The 27299-nt window shown below is 44.0% G+C and overlaps 1 protein-coding gene across 3 annotated transcripts in view; it reads left to right on the top strand.

Annotated features, from left to right (window-relative positions):
• Positions 1 to 27299, top strand: part of LOC120960999 (cyclin-dependent kinase 14) — a 131985-nt gene that overhangs the window by 78264 nt on the left and 26422 nt on the right. For all 3 annotated transcript variants that reach the window (XM_040384528.2, XM_040384529.2, XM_040384533.2), the window contains one exon: positions 10320 to 10514. In XM_040384528.2, coding sequence (XP_040240462.1) covers positions 10320 to 10514 — 195 coding nt within the window. The remainder of the gene's footprint in view (positions 1 to 10319; positions 10515 to 27299) is intronic.

Raw genomic sequence — 27299 nt, 5'->3', positions numbered from 1 at the left:
CCTTCAATCAGAGCATGGTCGCACAGCCCGCTCAGGCACGACCGTCGTCCGGCGTCGGCTCCGGTTTATTAGTATGTTATTCACATACGATTGTTTTTGTGCAGAAGGTTATCGGTGAAGTTCATGGCATTACACCAAGAGTAACAGAAAGAAACCCTTCGGCGACAAAAAGGTGGCGTCTCCTGTTTCATGTTCATGGTTCCATTTACGTCAGGGAATTGTTTTGCCTGCGACGGAATGTAACCAAGTAAAGAGAGAGAAAAAAACACTCACATACAATCAGAAGGTCAAAGGTCGTCACGGAATTATTAATGACATAACGCCACGATAAGGAAATGTGGTAATAAATCACAAAGCATTTGTTTTTATTCTATTTTTTTGCAAAACTGAAACTAAAATGTTATCCTGTAGTAATATTGGGCAAGTGAGATGAATGATAAGTCCAGGCAGTTGCGAGTCGGCATTTTTGTTACAACTTGCAATTCATGAGAAAGGAACTTATAATTTGTAAATACTTTTAATGCATCAACCGCAAAATATTCACGAATAATTCATAAAATCCTTGCTGTTTGATGCTAACTGCACCATGGACCCAGGGCACGACCCACCAAAAACTCGGACGAATGTCAGATCGCTCATGCAGCACACCATCAGTGTGACACATGATATGAAGTGCGGTTGCAAAGATTTCTTGCTGACATTTGCTCTGCTTCGTACGTGAAACCATCTTGCCACCTTGCATGTGTCCCGGTGAAAATTCTCTCCGTGCAATCAAAGATCTGGTTGCACTGGTGTGTGTCTGCTCTGCTAGCTCCTTCGTTAGGTTCATACAATGTTGCACCGTGAAGAAACGGTACCCATTGCTGGTGAGTGTGTGGAATGTCAAATAAATCTGCACCCTGAGAGTGGCGTTGGTGATGTGTTGCGGTTGCCACATACCGCTAACGTTTGTGACTTTTAATTAAAAGTGCCACTCGTGCCCCGCAACCGTGGACACACTTCTGCAGTTCGTCCCCTTGTGCTATGCGTTGGAATTCCATATCAATAACACGAAATCAACGGGAGCGCGAGCGCACACTCATTGGATGGTGGAAATTTTTGGTGAAAATGTACATACTCCAAAAAAGCGGATGGTGAAAGGTTTTTTGGTTCAAGTGAAGTGGATCATTCATCAGAAGCAAATGAGGTAGCTCGTCGTATGAATCTGCTGGAATATTTGGCGCGCTTCATTGGCTAACTGATGCGGTTGTTTGTAGACCGCAATGGCAACGCTCTGTGTGACGCTCGTTATTTTAAGGCATGTGGTTTGGATTAATTTATCTGATACGGGTTGTGAAGAGATTTGCGATACGCTTAATGAAGGTAATTATTTAAATCAAACATTGATCAATCAAATCAAGGCTATGCAAAGCTGGAGACTGCTTGCATGGTTATAATTTAAATTAAAATATAGTTTGACGAAGCACTTTTAGAATTGAAGAGCATGAAGATATGACAGGGTTGTATGATTCCAACTTGTTTTCTGTGTAAAGATGTCGAAAATTCCCAATTAAAATTATCTTGCTTATTCTACGATTCGAGTTGCGAAAAGGATCTTCAAAGTAAACATTGGGGTCCTTCACAATTCTAGTCAGTTTTTTGTATGGAGTTTGACAGTTGGAGGCTGAAATCATGTAAACACTCCATACAAAACCACACATAAAACTAGACTGCAATTTTCAGTCTAGATTATTCTAGCCTCAAAGCTAGAATTAGATTACCTACGAGTTCCTGCTCGAAAAATGGCAAAATAAGGTGGTGTTTCCATTTATCCCAAGGTGCATTAAAGAGATCTGGTGATGGCATCCAGAATCAAAGTGTATGTAGTCCAGGGGGTCTCATAGCATGTGTTTTATAACCAAATTTGCATATCACTTTTTGACAAGATGGGTGAACATTTTTGTTCAAACAAGCTTTCTGGAGGTTTGAAGAATACACAAAACACTCTTAAAATCTTCATTCAGAAACAGAAGCGATAAAAATCAGCCTTCTAAATTCATACACCTTGGGATAAGCCCCCCTGTATACTATACCCACTTAGATAGCTGCTCGAAAACTGCTATACAATGCAAACAGCTGACAGGTTGAAATTTCAGCCTACGAGCTTAAAACGGAAAGGACCCCATTATCTTACAAATTACCACAAAAAATGTATCAAATTGACGGAGATGACTCGATTACATGAATAGAATGCTCTTATATGTTAACAATTGATTACAATTCTTCGTTTGTTTTATTTCAAATGTTAGAAATAGTCATTGTACCTCTTTATAATGAATAATAATACTATCCTTTGTTCGTATTTGTAACTTCTGAACGTATAGCAAGCTAATCTAGTTAACTCTTAATGCGTGTACTAAGGATATACCGGTTAACGAGTCATCCATTTAATGAATCTGCTATAAAACCGTTTGTCAAACAGCGGATCAGTTTGTCCGTTGTAATATTTGCACAACACCTCCAATGATTGTTTTAAACAAATAAACATCGGTTGTTCCACTTCTACAGTTGACACTGATTTCCGATTGCAGAAGGTTCATAAACCGCTGTCTGTACAAAGTGTCCGTCCGGAACAACACTCAAACAAATCGCCGTGCCGTGTCACCAAATAATAGATGAATCCGTTCGCGATGCGCTCGTATCGCCATATTGGCCAAAGGAAAAGCATTTGTCAGAGTCACACATATCGGCATGGCCGGACAACAAAATAGTAGTAAGTGCAAAAGCGTGGAGAGCACCATGGATGTGAACAAAACGGAACACGCCACGCCAACAACCTGCACCGGGAGCCCTTGAAAGCCCGTGGCTGTTGCCATTGTCAACGTGTGACATAAATAAATTGATTCACAGCAATTAGACTAATTGGAATTAGTTTAATTACTTTTTGCAATTACGGAGGTTGCGTTACGAGGTAATCCAGGGTTTTGCGCGCCGGCCTGGCGCTAAAAGCTTGCGTCGCGCTGGCGGCCAACAGGAAGCATCCATTTGGCTGGTGCTGGTGCAAACAAATCGATGTGTGTGAGTCAGCAAAAGTAGAAGCTAGAAGTAGTGGCGGCAGCAGCAGCAGTAGCAGCAGCAGATGTTGAATTGAATGTTTAGGATGGAGATGGCTTTGGATGCTTGCACCGCGGGATGATGATTTAAACGTCTGTCTTTTCTTGGCGGAGGGAATTGTTTCGAACTCAATTTGGATACAATTTGGATATATGCCTGGAATCATCATTCGGTTGCAAAGACTAATGATGTTTCAACCAGCCCCAGCAAGTTCTTGAAGTGCGGCAACACGTGCGCGCTCGCGCGCCTCAATTAAATAAGCATTTAACTAGACAAATGGAAGCGATGATCATTAATTACAAATGGCTTTCTAATCGAAACCTTTTAGCTTATGTTGATTCTAATGTAAGCCGTGGGCTTTAGTTGTTTGTGTTGATTTTCGTAGAATCATCGCAAACGCGTTGATGATTTTTGTTCGAAACTACTTGACAGAATTCGTTCAAAACACATCCTTCAAATGAACTTCAATGAATGTAAAACATCAACCTCATTAGTTATAATGCGTCTGTCAAGGTCTCAAGTATCATGCTAGAGTCTATCAACCATAATTGTCATCAACTGACAACGGTTTATTTACCACTTTGTATGCCCCCGCACTACTCTGCCCTTGTCAGCCATTAAGCATCATTGACAAAACTTTCCTTCCCCGACAAAGCTTCATTTTACAGCATCGCACGCCGCACCGGCGTTAGAGAGCAATGTTTGCTAGTTATTGAATTTTCTGCTCTGGAAAATAGTTTCCCACTAACAGCATTTCCGCCATAGCAAAGTGCTGCTGTTGCTATCTTCCCCAACCCCATACAAACACAGCTTTCCGGTTATCCAAAAGAGCCCTCCCGATGAGCAACCAAGCGGTGGTGTGGGAAGCGAATGAAATCACGCAATAACGTGCGCATCTCGTGCGACCTCCGGCGTCGTCGTACACGGTGCTTTCGGTGCCGCTAAGTGTGTACCTACCACTAACTTTCTTTTAAGTAGTATTACATCTCAGACAACACTGGTACTGGCTGCCGTCTGCCTCCCGTTCTCGGCCGCGGGAAGCTGTTTGCGAATAGATCTTCGGCTTGCTTTTGCTAAGCCGACGGAAGCGACCGAAACGAAAGAGTTGTTCGTATAAATGTCTGCAATGGCAAGTCCCATTCCCTCAACACCACCCGATCTCTAGCTCTCTCAACGGACACGCTCGCAATACGCCCCCAAAACGTCAAACCACAAAACGAGAACTCTACACCGCGAAGCGCGCTTGCCGCCGGCGTGAACAGTTTTCCGAAAGACTGGGTTAATTAAAATACAATCGTTTGACGGCAGTTTGTGAAGTTAATTTTCCACTTTTCAATTAAACATTTCCCGGCCCGTTGTGGCACTCTGTGGCATGTCGAAATCGGGACGGGTATGACAAGTTTTCGGCCGGCCCGGAAACCGCGTCGAAACTCCCGCGGCAATAGCTGTGGCATGGTATGGAGGTGTTGCTTGTGATTTATGAAGATGTTTGCAGCCACAATTCTTCAAGACACAATCAGCCGAAACTGTTTTATTCATTGTCAGTGCGCGTACAAGCGCGCAGTGGTAATGATTGCTACCGCTCATTTGACTTTTCGTTTGCCGCCGACTGGGCTGGCTGACGTGGGCTCGTTGTCAAGTTCGATCACGTCCCGGTCGGCGGGAAACAAAGCAAATCAACTTTGCCTTCGGGCGGGGCCGAATAACCACAAAATGTAATCGGAACGGCTAACGGAAGACCGCCACCGCCACCGGCTATTTGTGGTAAGGATTTTTGCTCCTTTTGCCCCGAACTCGGCAGCTATTTTGAGATCTTTGCCTTCAGCGTGATACGAAATGGGACGAACAAAAAACGCGTTGACCATCGAGCTACTCTCCTGAGCTCTGGCGGGCATTCAGGACGAACGAAACACTCGCCCAATCGAAACCGGAAGGCATGCAGTGCCAAAATGAGAGTAATTTGTGCAGAGCACCAATTACTTTTGTTCCCAGCCGGTTCCAGCCCCCGATCACGTACCAGACACGGTCCCCCGACCGAAAACTATTCGATTTGGACGGATGGGCGGAAGAATGTTCAATTGCTACGGGCGCTTCGGGGATGCGAATTTCTCCAAAAAAGAATAAAAGGAAGGAAAAAAACCAATAACTTGTAAAACAATTGGGCGCAGCTCTGAAGTAATGATGCAGTGGAAATTTATGAAGACGACGATATTGGCAATTCAAATGCGAAGACGTGCTCGTTCGTAACTAGTTTGCGCGTGCATCTACAGACGAAGGAGAACTTTATCCCGCAAATCAACTACAAGCAAGAGGTCCAAACCTGTGCACAGTGCACAGTTAATGGATGTCGCTCGTAGATGGGGGTTTGTCTTTATTCACAATGTTCTACAATTAACAGGAGCAGCAACGTGAAAACAAGTCACCATAACGAGTCGCCAGTAGTGCTACCAAGTACAAAATTCTATCAAAGTTTGCCATGGCAAGATGAAAGTCCTCTTAACGAATAAACTCCCAAACATTATTCCCACGACCGCGAACCGGAGAGCTCCCGGGACCAGGACCTGCCACGTGCAATTTATTCTTCGAATCACTGCCACCATCCTGTGGGTGTTCAACGTTATCCTTGCGGATGGCTACTAGCTGAGCCACTCCAAAGAAGAGGACAACAAGAAAAAGCATGGAACGACAAAGTCAAATTAGTCCTGTGCACGAAACATCAATGGATTCGAGAGTAATTTAATAGAAGATTTTCTTTGATTTTGATGTCCCAACGTTTGCAGGAACGACTGGAAACGACCACTGGAAAGCCACACAACCAATCATCGTCCCTTTGGTAACTTTAAATGGGAAACTTTTTAGCTGGCACAACAATAGCCCTAACCTAATCAACGATCAAACCATCTCGAGAATCGGGCAATGGCCCGATGGATTGTAGACCGTCTTCAAACGGTCATTTGAAAATGTGATTTTCCTCCACCTTAATGTACGCATCGCAAGATAAATCGGGGCTGTAGGAAAGCCGTCAAAGCACGTGCCGGGCTAGTGGCTAATCAATGCATAAAATGGATATGCGGCGTGGGAAGAACGATCCTTCTGATAAAACTGGGAGACCAAGTTATTACACAGGAAACCAATCAAAGCGAAGTTTTCGTTTGCATACAGCCAGACGCTTGATCGCCGTTGGTTTCGAGGAAAAAGGCTAACTAATAACATTTCTCTCGCTCTCCCTCTCTCTCGCTCGGTTTCGTTGTTGACCTTTTCCCTATAAAACCATCCTGCAAGGGAGTCAGAGTACTACGGTCGGGGTACGTTGGGAGTTGTTTTCTGGCGAAATGTTTGTGTGCTAGCACACACAGAGCGCACATCCATCTGAATAAACTCACCCGCATTCTCATTCCCCAGTTTGCAGCCTCAAGCTCTGCACACCGAGAGTGGCCATTTGGGCAGCAAGGCTGACCATGTTTGCATAGGTTCTGTGCTGATTTCAGCAGCATCCTACACTCGATCCTCCTATACCATCCCCAGCGTCATCCAACTGGCCATGTTTACTCGTATTTTCGCTGTGCCCGCGTGTGTGTGTGTGTGTGTGTGTTTGTGTGCCGGGGCTGTGTACACGCTGTGTTCTATTTTTGTTGCCTACCTACGACGTCGGTTCGTGGTGTATCCTGTTCACATCCTGTTTTACGACGCTTGTATGCCGTTGGTCCTACGGCGGGGCAGACACAGAGGTTTTCTGTGTCAAGGATCAGTGAAGTGTTGAAAATGAACTGCATACACAAACCAGAAACGACTACCGCCATTTAACACATCTCATGAAACATGGTACAGAGAGTGAGAGAGCGAGAGAAAGTAGAAGCGAAAGTTCATTACTTCGTAGCATCCAACGGACAGGTCAGCGAGGTGCAGCTCTGCAAGTATCAGTAACCGGGATGCAATCGTTAGCACCGGAAACGGTTACTCTAGGCACTCTGCACGGTCTCTGTGTGTGCCTGTGCGTGTATGTGTGTGCCATGACAATCCCTGTGTCCTACACAAACGAGACACCGCTGCACCGTGGCAGTGTGGTGTAAATCCATTTAAATTTAAATTTCCATCATCCTAATACCACCACGTCGACATCTGGCCGGATTATCCGCTCCCAGAGCAGAGCACACGACGCGTGGAAGCGAAGGTTTTCCCGATGACTTTGCAAAACGGTTGCTCCCGTGCACCACCACCCGGCCATCTGCCCGGCTCGGTTGTTGGGGGCAGGTAATTGACCCAGTTTTTGGTTTCCGCTTGGTCACGCCCAAGGACCAAATCCCTGGGATGCAGCCCTCACTCTCTCGCAGTTGTGTCCTTCGCGCTCTTTCAATATTCCAGTGCTGGTCCTGGTAGGTCCAAGGGATGGTGAACTATTCCGAAGGTAGCTCGTTAGTTGGATGGAACTGATGGAACACCCAGCTCGGGACATTACACCAACCTGTGTGAAATCCCTGATAGGCCAATTTCGACCCGATCCTGTGCCGTATCATGCTGTCATCTTCAGCGAGCGACCGCAGAGCGACCGGAAGAGGCAACTGTGCACTCCCACCACTGCTCGATTGCCCCGTGGAGACGATTATTCATTCATGCAGCTTTCTTTCCATCCTTGGCTATTGCTATTTCCGCCGCTACTGCTGCTGCTTGTGCTATGTGCGGTTTAGGCAATGGATACTTCCAGGAAGCTATTTTTTTTGCTGTGTCTGTGTAGGTGGACTTGTATTAGGCAAGGTGGGACACTTTTGTGCTTCTGCTAGTCCTGGGGGCGTTCGCTCTATGCATGGCATATCAGACGCAGGCACCGTCTCGTTAGTCTCGCGCTGAATGAGGCACGGATGCGTTACATGACCTCGTCGAATGTTCAAGGACTTCGAGAGCGAATTGACGGCGCGACAAAGGCACCTCTGCGCGCTATAGAAGAGAATGCAGAGCCTCTTAAGGTCAAGTGTTTGTGTACAGAGCAAACTCATGTATGGGACCTTGTACGGGCAATTTATGGGACCCAGAAACAGCATCATTTTGAAGTCGTTTGAAATGAAAATTATTAAATGCAAATATTGTATGTGCCTTATTCCTAACTAAAATGCTACCGTTAAATCATTTAAGGTAAAGTAACACAATTTATATGCATTTTTCCCTTAATTTTTTATGAAATAAAAGTTCAGATAACTAAGCATCCGCTAAAGCAAACAAACCTTGACAGAAAGGAAGTTGATGGAGGGTGAACAATCGCCGGGGACATTATTTCCACCACCACCACCACTTCAAGCAGCAGGAAGTGTCATTAATCAACGGTTGCTTCCCCGAGGCGTTCCGCTACGCGAGGCCGGTGTAGGCTGTCCTCTGACAGCAAATCCACGCTGATGAATGCCTGATGAAGTCTTCCACGCGTGAAGTGAAAAGTGGTTCAACCCACCGACCGAAGGAAAGCATGGGCGTGGGGGCACCTCAAATTAAAACGACACAAGAGAAAAGCAGGAGCAGCAGAGCAACGTCTCGCTACACGTCCCAGTCAGTGTCCCTTGTTTGCAATGGTGTGGAAGCGTTGTTACATTTTTTTACGCGTGCACATTGTACGTGTGCTGCTGTCGTTGTGATGCGGGATTTTTACACATTGCTGCAGCAGCGCTCACTCTCTCTGTCGCGCGACAATTATCCGGCGCTCTGTTTTTGTCGCATTTTCCCGCGGCTTGAGTAAAATACAACTTGCCACTTGCTAAATGGCTAATCGGAGAGTGCTTTTTTGCGATGGTACTTACCATTATCTCCCAGGTTATGCGTTATGGGGCACCGCCGCCGGTCGGTGAAATGAGGTGTCCCCCAGGCCGGGTCCGTACCGTTTGCTGGCAGGACGAATTGCGACACTCGAGAGGATAATTTAGCACGCCGAAGTGGTAGGCGAAAGCAAAGTTTACGTTTTGTGAAATTATGTGCTTTTGTTGTCTTTGGATAGGGAGCTTTTATTTTTTTTTTATTTTGTATCAAAATTTGAATGATTGTAAGCATTTTTCTTATATTTTTTTATTTTATTTAACTTTAAGTTACATCTCTTTTAAATCTCATCTCTTTGCATGAAATATACTTTTTATAGAAAAGTTCCTTCTTACTGAAAACAATTGAGCACAGAGCACAACATTCAAATATTGTGTTAAAAAATAAGCAATTAAGAAGAAATGATACTGGGGCCCTTCACGATTCTAGTCAGTTTTTAGTATGGAGTTTGACAGTTGGAGACTGACATCATGTAAACACTACTCCAAACAAAACCACACATAAAACTAGCCTGCAATTTTCAGTCTAGATTATTCTAGCCTCAAAGCTAGAATTAGATTCGAGTACCTGCTCGAAAAATGGCAAAACAAGGTGGTGTTTCCATTTATCCCAAGGTGCTTTAAAGAGCTCTGGTGATGGAATCCAGAATCAAAATGTATGTAGTCCAGGTGGTCTTTTTACAACCAAATTTGAATATCACTTTTTGACAGGATGGATGAAATTTTTTGTTCAAACATGCTTTCTGGAGACTTGACGACTCTTAAAATCTTCATTCGGAAGCAAACGCGTTAAAAATCAGCCTTCTAAATTCATACACCTTGGTATAAGCCCATCTGCACGTTATACCCACTTAGATAGCTGCTCGAAAACTGCTATACAATGCAAACAGCCTGAAATTTCGATTTTGACAGGCTGAAATTTTTTTTTAAGCCTACCAACTTAAAACGGAAAGGACCCCACTGATAGTATGCCTAATCAAATGCTCCAGAATGCAAGAAATAAATTAAGTATTCATTGTTCAGAATGATTATCTTTTTGTCTGAATTTAAGTTTTGCTTAGAGAAATTATAAGCGAATAATCCTATTCATGTTTATTTTCTATCAAGCAAAGATGACAAAGTGTAGTTAACCTTGTGTCTCGTAAGCTCCACATCAAATGTCTCGTAAACTCCCGAAATCTCAACTCTTTGTCAGATACCGATGATGTACAGCTCTTCCCTAATCAATGCTATGTCAACAGTCTTAAATTAAAAGCAAACAAGAGCCCTGGCAAACCATTCCTCAGCGTTTACAAGCAGATTACAGCTACGCAGCTAATAAATTACAATTCACAACACCAGTGCACGTTGATGAATTTTCGTCTTGCCCTCCAAACTTAAATATGTTTCCATATTTTCATTACTTTACCTCTCTCTTTCTCTTCCCCTATACAGCGATATCGCGCGAGGAAAGCGACGACTCCACGCAGCAGAACAACCACCATCACCTTCCGCACCATCACCATCATCACCACGGACATGGTCACAATCGTGGCGGTAAAGTGCCCTTCAACGGTTACACATCCGAGGAGTACCTCGACCGACTGGAACCAAACGGCAACATCCCGGCCGATAAGTCCTACAGCAAACGTAAGTGGAACTACATGAACGGGGAGGGCAGGGGTAAAATGATGCTGACAGGTTTGCGCGGCTTACCTTGACAGGCCTGTCAACTGATGCGGGGAATGGGTTTCCGAATTTGTTCGGATTCTGATCGACTAAGACAGTACTCGTGCGATTTTTTAAGTAAACAAAACAGAGTTTATGGCATTACATCCACGGCAAAAATGAAATCCTTTCAATTTTTCTACCCAATTTTCTTGTAAGAATTTTTTCCACGGGCTTTGGTTTTTTTCCTGCCCTATCAGACCCATCATCAGAATCAACGCCTCAGGAAAACACCTCCCCCCACAGTTCAGCAATCGCCTTCGATGATGTGTCTGCCCGTGTGGCTAAAACAAACTTCCTGTTGAAGCGCCTCACCATGATGATGGTTTGGAAGCAAAATAAAAAAAGGCCCAGCCCTGTCACACTAATCTGTTTTCTTGCGCTTAAACACACCGTTTTTGTTTGCCGAACCATTTTGAATGGCACGAAAACTCGAAGCACGAAACACGGTGTCGTCTTCCGGTGGTTGGGAGTAGAAGTTTTCTTGCCACGTCTTCTGTGGCATTATGTGAGGCGAAGAAGGGAATAAAGTTTACCCTCCCCTCGGGGTTGGCAGTTACGTCACTGACAAAGAGTACGTCTCTAACCAGGGGCACAGGTTCTTTCGCCCTTCCAAAAAAACCAAAGGAGGTAAGGAATTGCTAATGGTTTTTCTAACTTTTTTCTCCCCCCTCCCTGCCGTCATGCTGGTGCTACTTCTTTCCAAAATTTGGTCCAAAAATTTTGGAGACAACAACACGGGTGGGGAAGGCTTCTTTGTTTCCGGCCGTCTCGTTGCTCTTCAGGCGAACAAATTACAATCACGATTACGAAACGAAAACTCTTCCGGCTTGCCAGGCCATCCCTAGGCTGTTTTCTAGGCTCTTTCTTGGTTGCTTTGCAGCACATCCCCCTCCAGAAGGGTGGAAGAGGGCAAATAACAATGCAGCGAGGGAAAACAATGGCAAGAAGTGGCCACGTGTCTGTCTTGCTGTTTCTTTTCTGAGACAAAAGTTTCATCACATGCGTAAAGACGAAGTGGTGCGAGTTTGGGTTGTAGCCGTTATAGTAGCGAGAGTTGTCGTAAATCGATTTTTTTTATTGATTTTCGCTATAAAAGGGAATACATCGTTTGAAGAGCCGTTGCATGCAGCATGATTACGTCGACGTGAACTGTTATTATTTTCAATAAAACAACTGTTGTGTTCTCGCGCAATGTGTTTTGGGAAAAATGATTTTCTTTTGCTCTCGTTATTTCACCTTAGTCTTTGCTTTTTTTTATCGAAAAAGAATGTAATTCTACCAGCTCCAATCGATTCGCTGGGAAATTTTATGCATAGAGTGCTATATATATTGTTCCTATAGCACAACCTTTCCCATACCTGCGGGAGCACAACTGTACGCCATTCCAGTTTTCCCCAAAAAACCAAAGCCAGCTCTCTCCATTATTTGAGTGATTTCTGGCCCGTTCGTTCTCCCCACCCGTGCAGCCGATATGCGACGGGACGAACGGGGACGGTACGAACGTGTGCAATGCGCGGCCGGCCATAAGGCTCCAGGATATTTTTATCCGAGCGCAAATAAATTTATGATTATGGCTCGAGTCGCATAACTTTATCGCAACAGCGCCAACATATATAAAACCGTAAACATGGCGAAAGCAACTCGCCGTGTGTGTGTATGTTTGCGAACCAAAAAAACGTTCTAGTGGTATCAGCTCTAGAGCTAGCTTCATTGATATCGAGCCAAGAATTGGGTGTGTGTGTGTGTTTGGGACCACACGAAAGCACTTGGCGAGGTTTGGAGTTCGCCATCGAACGGAAGGGTTTCGCCGAGGCGAGGGAAAAACGTTTTTTTTTTTTTGGTTTTTATTTCTTCTTCTGGATGGCTGAATTTCTTGGCCGAAAAGCAGAGATCGAAGGCGAAGGAACAAAGCAAGGCAGAGCCCCGTAACTGAATCTAATGAAAGTGAATGGGTGACAATATTTCATCCCGATACACACACACGTACATCGGTCCACACTAAACGACATCCATCGACTGTGGAGGCACGAAACTCCATCCAGTGTGTGTATGTGTACGTGTGACTTAGTAGTAAGTCACAAAGAGCCAGTAAATAACTGGCGTCTAGTTGTCCCGTCAGTTCCCGACCGCCACTGCACGGCGTTGTTGTTGCTGTTGTTGTTGTTGTGTGCTTTTGCGTCGCATTCTTGTCGTAGATTTGGCAGGATGAATGTGTGTCGTAATAGATAAAGTGAAATTTATGCTAAAATTCCTTTTTCTGCGGTTGTAATACAGACATTCGAGCGATTTGTGAGCTTTTTAGTGCCTTCAAACCTTGAAATTTGGTCTTGAAATGCTCAATCCAAGCTGTTTTGTATGAAAACTGTTTTTTTTTTAGATACAAAAATATGTTTTTGTTTTTCGGAAGAAATCTTTTCTCTTCTCATTTATCGTTTTCTCAAATTAATGCAAATATACATTTATTGGTCCCTTCCGCACCAAGACCAGAACATAAAACCGATTTAATCCGATACGACCGACACCTTACGTGAGTGGAAACTTAACGCGGCGGTGAACTTTTGGCGGCGACAGCTAAGAATTATTTCCAGCACACTACTACTATCATCATCACCACCGGAAACTAATCGGTGTTACTACTGTGCCGCGTGCAGTAAACTTTCATTTCTTTCACCCCAAAAGATGGAAGCCGTATCAGGTCCTTTAACTTACTTTAGCCTTTCTGGCGAATGTTTTTGGCGGCTACTTATTGTGTTTTGGTAGGTGGCAAGAAAGAAAACCAGCAAAACAAGAGCCGATTTTTTTGTGATGAATTAATTAAAACTCGGTTTTACGCTACTTTTCTAAACCCCCACCAAATGTCTGGAAGCAAACCCAGCTCAATCTAGGTGTCACGGAAAGAAGAAAATATAAATACACCAATTTTGAGTGTTTCTGGCACTTTGAAGGCTTTGTTAGGAGCTTTCGTGGCTCTAAAATAAGCAGATGGAGAATTATTACGAAAACACAGTTTACAACATCAAAGTCGTGCTTGCTTTTCTACTGAACTTTTCCACTGAAAGCCCTTCCGAAGTAAATGGTTACGAAAAGTGTCGTTAACAGGTTAATGGGTGACCGTTTGCATAAAAACGTATTTAACGTTTTGCTATAATTCTTTGACCAAATGTTCGATACCTCTTTTTTCCTTCAGTTGAGTACGAATATAACTTTTCCATTTTTATTTCCTTAGGAAAAAGGTGTGGAGAAGATGGAGAACATGAACACTAAAGGTTTTTTTTTTTAAAGGACCAGAAGTTTCCGTACCACTTTACCACTTGTGAAGCTTAACCGTATCTGTTCAAGTCATAACTAAGCAAGTTTAGCTCGACAGTTTTCCCCCGGAAACCCTGGACGGGACAGTATCGCGGCTGCTCTGTGGACGCGCTGAACGTAAGGATGTAAATTATTTTCTTGAAATGTGACACCCAACCACCCACCCAAGCTTCCACTACGCACTCTATACCGTGCGGTGTTAAAAAGGCGCCGTTATGCTTCGCGGGCCGAGATTTGCCCGTTGGTGGTGCGCCTGCAACGACCGGCCAGGAGAGAAGGTCACCAGATTTACGGTGCGTCGTTTAGGTGGAATTTTATTTATGGCTGTTTTTGAACAACTTTTCACGGCCGGCAGGTTGCTCGGTGCTTGTCACCCACCGCGTGTCCCCGTAGCTTACGGGGAGGAAGCGTGGACGGTCACGCACGGACACGGGCTTCATGCTGTGCTAAGCCGTTGAAAAGGTGCCACACTGAGCTCTGTACCCCAACGCTCAACAAGTTTTAGGCGAAGACGACGAACCGGTGGCACGATTTAATGGCCCCATTTTGTTAACCAAAAGAGCTTATCCTTAAGTTGGAAAGTTAAACGGCTTGGCGAGTTTGGCTTTGAATTGTTCGTGTTGGACTGGACTTTTCCATGGAAGAGAAGATCTTTTTTTTGCTTTCAACGTACCTTGAAAACGGAAATTGTGCTTTGATTGTTCGCCATTCGAGCACGCGCTCCAGGAAGTGCTGTTAAACACAAGATCCATTTCATCTAGCTGAGTTGTTTCGTGCGGTTTTTGCCGGAGTTGGTTCAGCCCCCCCTCCTCCATCGCTGCGCTTTCGATTGTCACGCGTCGTCCGCCCGTCTCACGGCTCAATTTCTCTGCGCGCTCTGCTAAATGGTTTCTCGTTCCATTAATTTTAATTAATCACTTGACGGTCGGTGGCTACGCTTGAAAAACCGACCGGCGAGTTCTCGCTTCTTGCCGGGAAAATTCTACAAACGCTAAGGCATCATGAAAACAACGCGCTTGTTACTACTGCTCGCTCCTGCTCTCGGATGGAGAAGCCCGGTAGCTCACTCGGCCGGCAATCTAATTGGAAGCACTTTGCGTGCTTTGTGTTCATTAATTTTGCATTCAATTCATTTCCGTACGCGCAGGTGTGAAGCCGGGGCCAGCCCGAATCTCGGGCTTTATTAATGTTGTTTACAAAATTGACAAAATGCTGGGACGAGATTTGTGTGAAGACTGTTGTTGTGCCAAAGTTCTAAATTGTTTTCAAATATCTGCTTGTTTGTGTTTTAGGTTTTGTGATGTTAGCTAGCAACGATGTTCAATGTATCGACTGTATGCATCGATAGTTAATTTTAATTTCATCCGGATTCATTCCATTAGTGAAACATTTATTTTCGTTACCGATTCGGCCCCATTAAAACAAACGACCCCCTGCACGCCCAGGATTCCTTTCGATGCTCAAACTGCGGCTAGCAAGCGGATCCGGAGAAAGAGACGTTATGTTTGGCACTGGAATCGCTCGATGCCATTTTCAAATTAGAATTTGTATAACAATGTGAGTGTGTGTGTGCTTGTGTCCCTGGGTTGGGCATTATCGAGTTCCGTGAAAGTTGTGCCATGCAATTGCCGGAACGAAAAAAAGTTTTCCCCGCACGCTCGCGTACACGTACGTTTAGCTTTTTTGATGTTTTCTTCGAAATTACTGAGGGTTTTTTTTATTCTTCTTCGACAAAGCATGTAAGCACTAATCGGTATCAATGGTTGTTTTTGCACGGGGGTGGCAGATGTGGTGGAAAATTCGCAACTTTTTCCCTTTTTGGTCCACGATAAACACACATCGCAGAGGGTGTATCGTACGCTCGAAGTGTCATTCCGAAACTCGTTAAATAGACATTTTTCCTTGTTTGTTGGAAATGGCGAGCAACGGCAAAGAAACGAGCAAAGCTCGTGGAAAAATACCTTGCGTCGAAGTAGAATCGTTTGGTAGATGCCATTTGGCTGGTACACGTGGTAGAACTGTGGCAGCAACGTGGTACTTCAAACAAGATTCCCAAAAAACCCTTTCTACGCCCTTTCTCTCTCGGCTCCACACCATGGAGACAGTACACTGGAAGCATAAAACCGGTCTAGACTGGTTTTATGTTGTGAAGTTCTCTTCAATTTCTGCACGGTCCTGTGCACCTCGACATCTCATTTCAGCCCCGGGGTTTTACGCCTACGAGATAGTATCGTAATGCAATATTCCGTTCTGTCCTCCGTAAATGGGAATCAAAAGTTGTTTGTACCTTTTTGCCGTTTGGTTGATTAAAGTTTGTCCACTTTTGATGCTTGGAAATGGGACGGGACATCGACAAGGTGGAGATATGATTTCTATTCTACCCGACCGACTGTGGCACCATCTTATGCTACCATCTTTAACTTCCACTTGAACGACGTTCCGACTGCCACTTTAAATACTTTTTCAGTCCAGGACACTTGACGCTGACGTTGGTTCGGCTGCCGTAGCTTGTGGTGCGATTCTTCAAAAAGGCACATCTCCAGAATATCATTGCTGGGATCTGCGGGACGAGTGAAGTTATTACCTAAGTACTAAGTAGTAATCCCTCAGAGGCAGCCGGGTTCCTCTGTCGTTCTCGTTGGCTGGAAGCAAAAGTTATCCCACGGCAACGTGCGCCTAGTTTAATATTGTAAGCTCCAGTGTTCAAGATGCTATGAATTCCCATGGGGATGGAGCAAGGTGGTCGTTGTGACAAAATCCCAAACAGAATAGCACGCCGCTGCCAAACTAAAATGTAAAGTCGACTCGCCGAGCTGGAAAGTTAAGTGATGTCGTGCTGTTTTGGCAAGTTTGGCTAGAGAAGGTGGCCGAAAAAGCAAGTTGGAGAAGAATACGCAAATTTCTTTGCATAAGCATCGGTGTAAAAGTTGACAGTATTAAGTGCGCCACGAACTCCTCCACGGCAATAGTTAGCGCTAGTTACAGCTCTGAGTTCCACAGAATCGCAGGAAAGTTGTTCGGTAGGTGCTATGAATGGTGCTCACAGTTGTGCTGTGCTTGGCCATAAGGATTAAACGATCGGAGCTGGCAGCTTAATAGGATGATAAACTGTTTATTTCAATTTAATGTCTTAGCTGGAATTTATGTTTCAAAACCTTCTTGTTAGACAATAATCGTCCTTCAGTTCGAACGATATCACCCACAGTGTTTTCACAACATGCTTCCATTTTTGTAGACAAAAACATACACAACCTACACCTGGTTCCGCCATTCAACAGTGCTGAGTCGAACGGAACCGGCCAACCCTCCAAAAAGACATCAATTATTCATCGGATCAATCTTTATTAATACGCACTTTTTGACACGTGATTTGCGAAACGAACAAGACAGGACCGTGATTGGCTTTGGCACGTGATGCGGAACCTTCCCGTATATCCAAGAAGGGGACGCGGACGACGTGTGCATCAAATGGCAGAAAGCAACCATTTCCCTCAAGCGCGCCTTACTTTACAGCAGATGTATTTTCTTTCTTATTTCAACAATTCAGTTTGCTGGTAGCTGCTTACAGAGGAAAGGAGTAGAAAAATCGATTTGAAAACGCAGCACCACTTTGCCCCGAGAATCGATACCTGTACGCAGGACCCTGGCGCGTCCCTGGAGAGATCCCCGGAGACGACGCGTCGGAGTTCTGCACGCGTCCGCCTAGCGATTGGAGGGGTGTGACTGATAGGTTGTTCGGTTGTTCAAATTCAATTCCATTCCTGGAAGAAAGACAACAGTTCCTCCGGTGTGGAATGTATCTTGAATTTCCGAATTGTTGTTGTGTTTTCTCCCTTGATTCCTGCGTTTCATACACGAACTTCAATTTACCTGTGGTGTGCGCGCAAGCAATGAAGGAATCGAAGCGAGCTTCTCAAGGAACTAAAGGAATGTGTACGGTCTCTGTATTGCTAGCGATGTTCTTGATTGGATGGGAAATATATTTCCGCACGGGGGGGTTTAGGGATTGAGCCGAGCCGAGCACTTTATCTTTTCCCATTTTTGGCAAACTTTCCCGCCCTCCACGTCCGCACGCCACACGGACATCCCACAGGAATCGATCACTCAATTGAATTGATTTTGGGGGCTTTGGTACACGCATCGCTGCATGTAGGTGCCCGGTTTTTGGAGGGTGAAAATGGCAACTTCCTAGGCATATGTTGCGCCCGTGTGTACACGCGTATGCATGTTTGTTAGAGCGGTGAGCAACTAACTAATCTAATCAGTGTGAAACGTTATCCTGTTGTGGCCGGGTTGGAGGCGCCAATCAATAAAGGATTTGATTGCCTGGAGAATGTGGCGAGGAGTTTGGCAATGTTGCAGCGCGCCGTGCCAGCATGATCGATTAGCAATCAAAGGAAAGCTGCACACGCTTGCTTTTAATTAAGGTATTCTGCGGTACGTTCATAGGATTTTAATTCAATTTCATTACGTTATATGGTCAGATTTGGTAAGAATTTTGAAGTATGATATAAATGCATATCAGAAAAGACATTAATAATCCCTAAAAAAATAGGTAACATTAAAGTAACATCATCCAATAATCCACTACGATCATACCAGCCGGAACTTTAACGATGATATCTTTATCGGCCAACGCGAAACGTGACCATGGTTTGGAGCGAAACGATAATAACGTGCCTGTACTTCGTTAGCCGGAACGGAAATGGTTGCTGTACCACAAACCTCTCGCAGAAAAGTGCCGTTTGCGTGTGTCACAACTGGTGTGTCTGGCACGAAAGTCTCTCGGGAGTTGGAAAGGCGATGGAGCCGCTTCACTCACCGCTAGAACGGGCTACATACGCTTATGAATTACTATAATATAAATTTTCATTCCTTTCAAATTATCCGACATCGCCAACGATCGCTGCTGCACCCTCCAGGAGAACTACGAAGGAACGAGCGCTACTGGGAGAGGTGTGGCGCGTTCTGTCAGCATCATTAAGATTGGAATGGATGATATCCAATCGCTTCTTGAACATTCTTCGATTAAAAGAACGAGGAGCTACGGGGAGGGAGAGTTCTCGACATTTGCTGTCACAACACACACAAACCCACGCTGTGCACCATTTTCTCAATGCGATCGATTTTCATGCCAGTCAGTCAGAGTAACGGACGATCGTTACTAGCGCGTGGCGTATTTTCGCTCTACGATTTGGGCTGACATTCTGACGAAATGTCCCGAAATGACCCGCTTGTCGGCGGCAACCGTTGCTCGCTGATGCTGTTCAATCGATATGAATTTATTTTCATCATAATTTGTTATTAGCGTGTTTGGTTGCGGCAGGGTCCTTCTTAGAAGCTGCTTCGCTTTCCCTTTGCGTTGCTACGTAGATGCCAATGCAAATGAGATTGTGTCCGTTCGATATGTTTGGAATATGATTTTGAGTTTGTGTTGTTTTTGCTTGTTGTGAACCACCGCACACCGCACCAAGTGTTTACGTATGCTGTCGGCAATTTAATTTATTGCTGCGTGTGCTATCAATAAAAAATAAACAGCACAATTTGATCGTTTGATAGGAAAGTTTCATACCGACTTGCTGGTAGTAATTAAGTTTACACGAGAGAGAAAAAAAACGATAACCTTGGAAAAATGTAAATGAAAAGCTAGTCAAGTCGTTGGAACCAACTTTGCCTTCGATGTTGTTTTACGCTGTACAGAGAAAGTAAAGCACAACTGTTCACTGTTATGCAACATTACATCTTTATTAGTACGAACAGATGGAGTTTTGCCTCCTTTTGTGTCCTAAAAAACATATAAATTGTACCAGTTGGCTGTCATAGAGCGCGAAAGTGGAACAAATTTTAACGAAATTGGCAACAAGAACAAAAAAAAAAACGAGACACACCCGGCAATCGTACAACAACGCTTATGACTGCACCTTCGTTACGCTGACTGTGTGCTGCAATTTGCTCGCATAAAAAAGGACGGGGCAAATGTTTACTCGGAAGTGGAAAAGTTTAGTAAAAACAATTTTGCTCTACTCCTGAAGCCAAAGATACCGGGAAACTGGGACCCGCGACGACGATGGAAACAATCGTACATCAAGCCACTTTACGAGCCGCAGCAGCGAGCTCGGGGTGAAATGCACCCGTGGAAATTAAAACCGGCGCCGCGACTATGCTGCGAGTGTGCGGCCTCGGGCGTGCGGCCCGGGATATCCGGCATGCTCTGGCAGTACGGACAGATGGACAGGTTGAATAGTTCCTAGAACGTAGTAGATTGTTACCAAGGGATGAAGTGCTCCATTTAAATATTTTGAAACTCCTTATTTTGGTTCCAAATTCTTATGAGTATTGTCTATTTATTTTGTTCAAGCAATAGTTTTATCAGATTTTTACGTTTTTATTAGAGCTTTGAGAGGAGTTCCGAATTCTCCTTCCCCCGAGCGAGTTCCTCCTTCCCCAAATAAATCATTGAATATTACTCAGCTCGAATATTTTTTATGATTTTTTTCACTATTCTTCACTTTTTTATGACTCACAATTTTGGAACTCTTTTCACAATGCTTCGAGGAGTATAACCTCTAAAATATGAGAATATCGGCCCATAGAATGAGCTAAAAGTGTAATTCGTAAAGTGTAATTCGTTAGTCGACTTATACAGAGGATTGATTTCTAAAAAAGTACTTTGCTTGGTCTGCCTTTAGAATCGGTAATTTGTTTTTTTAACAAAATTAATCACTAGTCCAAGAAGAATGAATGATATTAATTTGTAAAATAATGTGTCTCTGTTCGATGAATGAGTTAAATCTCATAGCAATTGCAAATGGATTTGTTTGGTGAATTCTTGCTTTATCAAACTAAAAGAAGTGAACTAATGATTCAATTTCCAATAGGAATTCCATAAATTTCTTTCATAAGAGTAATTAACAGTGACCTTTTTATTTAATTAATATTTAATGACATCATTTACTTTCACTTCAAATTCATTAATGCACGTGTTCTACACACTTTGCAACCCACCACTATCGGTGTTCTTGAACTATCGTTCTCATCAGACGACACACGCGTGCGCCTCTGCTTGCTGCTATCTTTTATGCTTATAAAACAACTCTTTTATTATCAACCTTCCCCCGCAAAAAAAAAAAAACAAAACAAAACACATAAAATCGCAAAAAATACTAACCCTTGCCGAGAACCAGAGCGCACCCACATTAAATCGTCCTGTGTGCAGTCGCGCTGTAGTTTCCGTCGCCCCTTTTTTCCATTTTGCCTCCTCCGAACTCCTCCCCTGTCGCGGTACAGTAATGTTTCGCAGTTGCAACTCGCTAACTGGCGAGTGCACACAAAAAAGAGAACGTCAGACAACGAACCGACACAGCTCCCACGGGAAGAGAGAGAGAGGAAAAAGGCAAGCATAAATGGTATGCCTAACGCGCGTGCACACTCTGCCGGATGCAATGACATCACTTTCCTTCTATCCATTGTGCAGAATTGCATTGTTACACGGGTGCATTCGATGCAAAAGAAAACAACTAACCGGCCCCGGGGAAGAGGACGCCGCACAAGGAGGGCTCTCTAGCAAACCCCACACGATCCACTTCAAGCAAGCCTGAGTCAGACACTTCCGTTCGGTTCGCTTCCGGATTCCCCGGAACGACGGTGGTTGGTGTGGTGTATTGTGCGTTGGAGTTTTGGTTTTTGTCGTTCAGATCAGCCACGTTATGTTTAGGAAAAGGCGAACGCGGCAGGGGAGTGTTGGTCCTGTCGGTACAATAAAATGTCACAACTTTATGCGGGTGGCCTGGAAAGGGTGAAATTCGTACTTTATTACTGTTTGCAACCCTAGTGCACGGGGTCTGGCAGCGAAAGTGTGTGCCGGCGGCTGGCTTAACGGAGTGCCGACGGGATATAGCAAAGGGTGTTGTCGCGCGCCGATGGGCGTAAGTTAAGCTCCTGCTTAAATATGCATCAAGCGCGCACCGTTCGAGGGCAGTGCAGTGTGTGCACACCAAGAAAGAGAGAGCGAAGGAAGGAAAAAGGAAAAAAACAGAGCGATAGTTTGAAAGCGGAACACAGCTTGAATGTAAAACTGTCGGGATAATGGAACCGGGCGATGCTGGGCGTTAGTGACCCAATTTCTCCATTATGCCAGTGTTATCCCGGTACGCGTCGCAGATTCGTTTCACCGTGACTGGGCGTCTTTTTTGTTTTGTTCACTGACTTACACGGCATCCGTAACAGCCGGTGATGAATTTCCCATGCAAATTAGGTTCGTCGGCCGACATAGAATGGGCGCGGCGCAAATCAAGGAGGTTCAAGAATTAAATAAATCATGACACCGTTAAATTCTTCCTTTCGCAGTTTGGGAAGGGAGCTTTTTTGAGGGAGCGTAAAAGGCCACAACGTGTGTCTACAAGCTCGGGAACATTTTATAAACTGACTCCCGGTTTGGCAGCACCCGCCTACATGTGGGTGAAGGTCGTTAGCTGTGTTGGCGGACTTCCATTTTGGTACATTCTTTCATTTTATCGCCATTTTTTTCCCCCTGTTACCTCGTGCTATATGAAATTATTGGGGCGCCATCAGGGATACGCTGGAGTTGGCGCAATTTTCGCGCCGACTTCCCCACGGTCGTTGTCGTGTCTTGCTGTGTGTATGTGTGTGTGTGTTTTTCGGTCGAGTGAAACAATTTGTATGAATAAATCATACCCATTTGTGCCCCGTTATGAAGCTTAACCTCCTAACAGAAGCTGCTTTATTCAGCTCTGATGATGCTAACACGTTATTGGGTTTTAGACGAGCGTTTTATGTGTATGTGGGGTCTTTGTTCCCTTGCTCCTCTGGGAGTTTGTGTGTGCGCTTTTTAATCATACTGAAAATGTGTAAGCTTTTCCGAACCTGCAATCGTCCATGATACAAAGGTTTTGGTGCTCTTTTTTAAAATTAACCCTGAAAAAGGGTGTGTTCGACATAAACCGCCACCGCTTCCATTACGCGTCGTAAAGGATTGTAAAGACAGCATGAAAAAAAAAACGGGAAGAAATTTATATGCACAGAGCTCTATGTACTTTTTACGTTTTTTAGGGAAAAGTTTGGTGAAATGATGAGAGAGTATTCTAGCAAATTCTGTCGATTGTTTTTCGGTGAATTGTGTCTATTATTCACATCGGTGATGGCAATCTCATCTCGGAAGCTTTTTACGGCTTATGAGGCTATTAGGAAAGCAACTTTCAGGGTTTTGAGAGAGAGAATCACATTGCTAGAGGCTATCTTAGGTTTTCGAAAGAAATATAAAAACATGAATTAGTGTTCTTGCTTCAATTATTTCATCTGTATGGTTGTTTCCAGTGCTGCAAAATGTCATGAGTATCACGAGATTTTCACCAAAGAAAACAATGAACATATCCGTGGTAGCTTGATGCTCATTGCTGATAGTCAATAACAGTGCGCCATGATATGCTGAACACGACATGTGAATTCTTGAGTCCAACACGATTCTCTGACTGACATGCTTAGCCATTGTTTCAGTCATCAACACTCATGACTGAAACGAAGCTTTAATCAGCTCACGTACACCTCTGAGATGATCAGTGACAATACTCAAACAGTTGAAGAATCAATCACATGCTTGGTGACATTTAGTTTAGCACCCAACTTTTGGCCACTCACTTGGTCACGACATTCTTGTCGGCGATAATCACGACATTCTTGGAATATACTTGGATGGGGTTGGGTTCTAACAACAAAATGAGCATGCTTTCTCCCTCTATCTGTTTTGATTATCTGTCAGGTCAAACAGAGCGAGAAAAAATGCTCATTCTTGGAACCTCTCGCACGCACCGCATATCTCCCATGACCATCGCGACGATCACCGATTGAAAATGTCGCGACCAAGTGACTGACCAAGAGTTGGTTGCACACAATGTCACCAAGCATGTGATAGTCGCACCAACTGTTTGAGGCTCGCCTCTGATCATCACAGTAGCGCTGATATGATTTTGTTTCAGCCGGAATTGGTCATGACTATGTCAGTGACATTTTGCAAAACTGACCACAGTAAAAAAAAAGTCATGACATAGTGACTGACCAAGCGATGGTCGCAAACATGTCACGAGCATGAATTGGTCACACCAATCGTTCTGAGTATCACCTCTGATTATCATAATTGAGTGGGTGACGCTGATATGGATTTTGTTTCAGTCAGATTTTTTTTCTGGTACTGGGGCCCTTTACGATTCTAGTCAGTTTTTTGTATGGAGTTTGACAGTTGGAGGCTGAAATCATGTAAACACTCCATACAAAACCACACACAAAACTAGCCTGCAATTTTCAGTCTAGATTATTCTAGCCTCAAAGCTAGAATTAGATTCGAGCACCTGCTCGAAAAATGGCAAAACAAGGTGGGGTTTACATTCATCCCAAGGTGCATTAAAGAGATTTGGTGATGGAATCCAGAATCAAAGTGTATGTAGTCCAGGTAGTCTCATAGCATGTTTTTTATTATCAAATTTGAATATCACTTTTTGACAGGATGGGTGAAATTTTTTGGTCAAACAAGCTTTCTGGAGGCTTGACGAATACACAAAACACTCTTAAAATCTTCATTCAGAAGCAGAAGCGATAAAAATCAGCCTTCTAAATTCATACACCTTGGGATAAGCCCACCTGTATATTATACCCACTTAGATAGCTGCTCGAAAACTGCTATACAATGCAAACAGCTGACAGGCTGAAATTTCAGCGACCCCATTGACAGTGACATTTTGCAGCACTGGTTGTTGCTTTTATCTTCATCATAAATGTATATCTTCTATTTTATTTATTTTTGGACTTGCCGGCAATTAAAGCAACTAAAAGGATATTAAAATATGTTCACTATTTAATGGTAAAATTAAAGCATGCATCTCAACTTTACACATATTCTTATCAAACGATTAATCTTTAAAATGAATTGAATCTTCCTGTTGTACAATAAGAAGAGTGACAAAGGAATGCGGAGGAAGTACTATACTAAAGCTAGAAAATAAAGATACGAGAAACATATTTTCAGTTATCAGTACAAACAGCTCTAAGCCGGTCTGGTGATACATTCGTCAACTCGTACGACTTAACAACATGCCCGTCGTGGGTTCAAGCCAGTAATGGATCGTGCATGCTTAGGACTTACTATCCTGCAATGGGTAATCTCTGTCAAGTCATCTATCTAATTTCGATCAAGTCACTGAAAACCAAGTGGGCTCACTAGTGGTACTAGCAGGTATAAATTCGTGATTTTAAAGTGATTTTTTACAATTTAATAGTACATGACATGGTTAAAAAATTATACATCTGATTCGTAAAAACTACTGTTTTCACCCACTGAAATGGATAGTCCATAAAGCAATCGCATGAATAAACTACTCAGGTCAATGGTTGTTAACTTCATTTTTGTCAATGTGGCTAGCAACTTCAACCCTTCATGCAACGCTGTTCCTTCCACTCATTATATACCTTCATATTAAGCCACTTTTCGCCGAAAATGCTCACTGTTACTTTATCAAATTAAAGTGTTGAAAAGACATCAAAAGCACAAATACTAAAGCCGCTAGCTCAATACTCGATGCGTCCGGAACACATTGTTTCGAGGTGGTCGTACGATGTCACTCGTTTCAAGCTTCGTTATATCCCTGGTCCAGGCATGTCCGGTTTTGAACTTCGCATCAAAAGCGCTCGATGGTATTATCAAACAACCAAGAAGGGAGGAAAGATGGTACAGAAAATGGGTTTAAGCTTCTTTGTTGTGTGTGTAAAAAACAGTTGGTGCAAATGGTAGCCACTTTCAGGACAATCGGCTTCGTTTTCGGTTCCAGTGTGTTGCGCTTCAAACTACCACCACCACTACTTACTTCTACTGTTCCGGTAGCGCGTCAGTAACGATTCTAACCGAGAACAATATGGCCTTCTCGGTATTTTGCCTGCAGGCAAAAACGGTTCAGCGAATGTCCCCTGCCACACGCCAGGCCATTTCGTTCCATCCCTCGGGTTCCCTATTCTTACGGCGGGCATTCCTGCTTCGACCGCCGAGCCATCACCGTCCTCCAGATGGTTGATGATAAAATGAGAAAATGGCATTCACACTGTGGCCCCGGAACGGAACGGTGGGTACCGCAAATGGGCGACGGTGTCGATGGGGCGCGAAACGAAACGCATTCTGTGGTTCGTCCGATCCCTGGCGGCCATCGAGAATGATGTGTGAAGATGATAGTCAACTCCTCATGGCTGTAGAGTTTGTGTGGATAAACAAAACCAGCAGCAAAAAAGCGACCGACGGCCCACAGAAACCTTTTCTCGACCGCGGCGGCAGAGCTCTCGAATAGTAAAACCACAGAACGGTTTCAAATCGTCAAGCGAAGGCGTCCTGGCCAAACGGTGTGTCCAGGGGTGGGGTGGAAATCCCTTTTTCACCAATGATACCTTTTTTTTGTTGCTGTCTTTCACTGTGTGAAGGGACATAAAAGGGGGAGGAACAAGAAAACACATAACCAGAAAGGAAGAACGCGAAACGGAAGGATCATTTTGAATGGTCATTATTTTTTACAATGCCCGCAGCCAAACTGGCAGGGGAATGGTGGTGGGAGCGGTGACCTTTACGATGCTGATGGGCTCCCATTTTCCTGGGAAACGCTTTGCCAAAAGTGTCCGTCATCTGTGACCAAATGATCTGGGCACGTTTGTGTTCCTGGCGGGGTGGGCCAGGATCCTGTTTTGGCGTCAAGGAAGAGGATGGGTTAATCGAGAATTAAAGAAGCAAAAGGAAGCGTCAGAAGCTGCAAGTCCACGGTCCGCGAATCCTTTCAGGGATGTGTTTTGTGTCAATTCTTTAGATTTTCTGTGGACCGGAAACGTATTTGTAATCCGTTGGGTGCTGGAATTATATCTCGTTATTTTTATTTCAATCCTTTTCGAAAGATAAAAACGAATTAAAATACAATTAAGTAAGCTAACGTCACGTGCCTTTCCTTCTGGAAGGAGTGCAAACTAAGGTTTTGTTTTATTTTCACTTAAGAATTCCACACGCACACAACTTTCATTGTCATTTAATAGCTAACCGTGTACATCGTTATGGGTTTTCTTTTTTAAATGTTTATTTAATTTTAACGACGCTGTTCCAGAATCCAGCGACCGTGTTGTCCTATCACACGACACACACACACAGCAAGACATTAAAAACAAGTCACCGTGTTGAAATTGGAGCTTCCCCAATCCATCGGCTGCTTTTCCTGTCCGAAATAACAAAATGATTCAAAACAGATCCGTATAAAAAAAAACAGGGCGACCCAAATGCCATCCCGAGCCAGATGCCACCGACGAGCCTACCTGGCCGCTGTTTAACCGCAGCTCGAAAAAAAGAAAACAAACTTTAGAGCAGGA

This window comes from Anopheles coluzzii, chromosome 2, assembly GCF_943734685.1.
Source record: "Anopheles coluzzii chromosome 2, AcolN3, whole genome shotgun sequence".
Classification (NCBI taxonomy): Eukaryota; Metazoa; Arthropoda; class Insecta; order Diptera; family Culicidae; genus Anopheles; species Anopheles coluzzii.
This window is presented reverse-complemented; position numbering and strand designations above follow the sequence as displayed.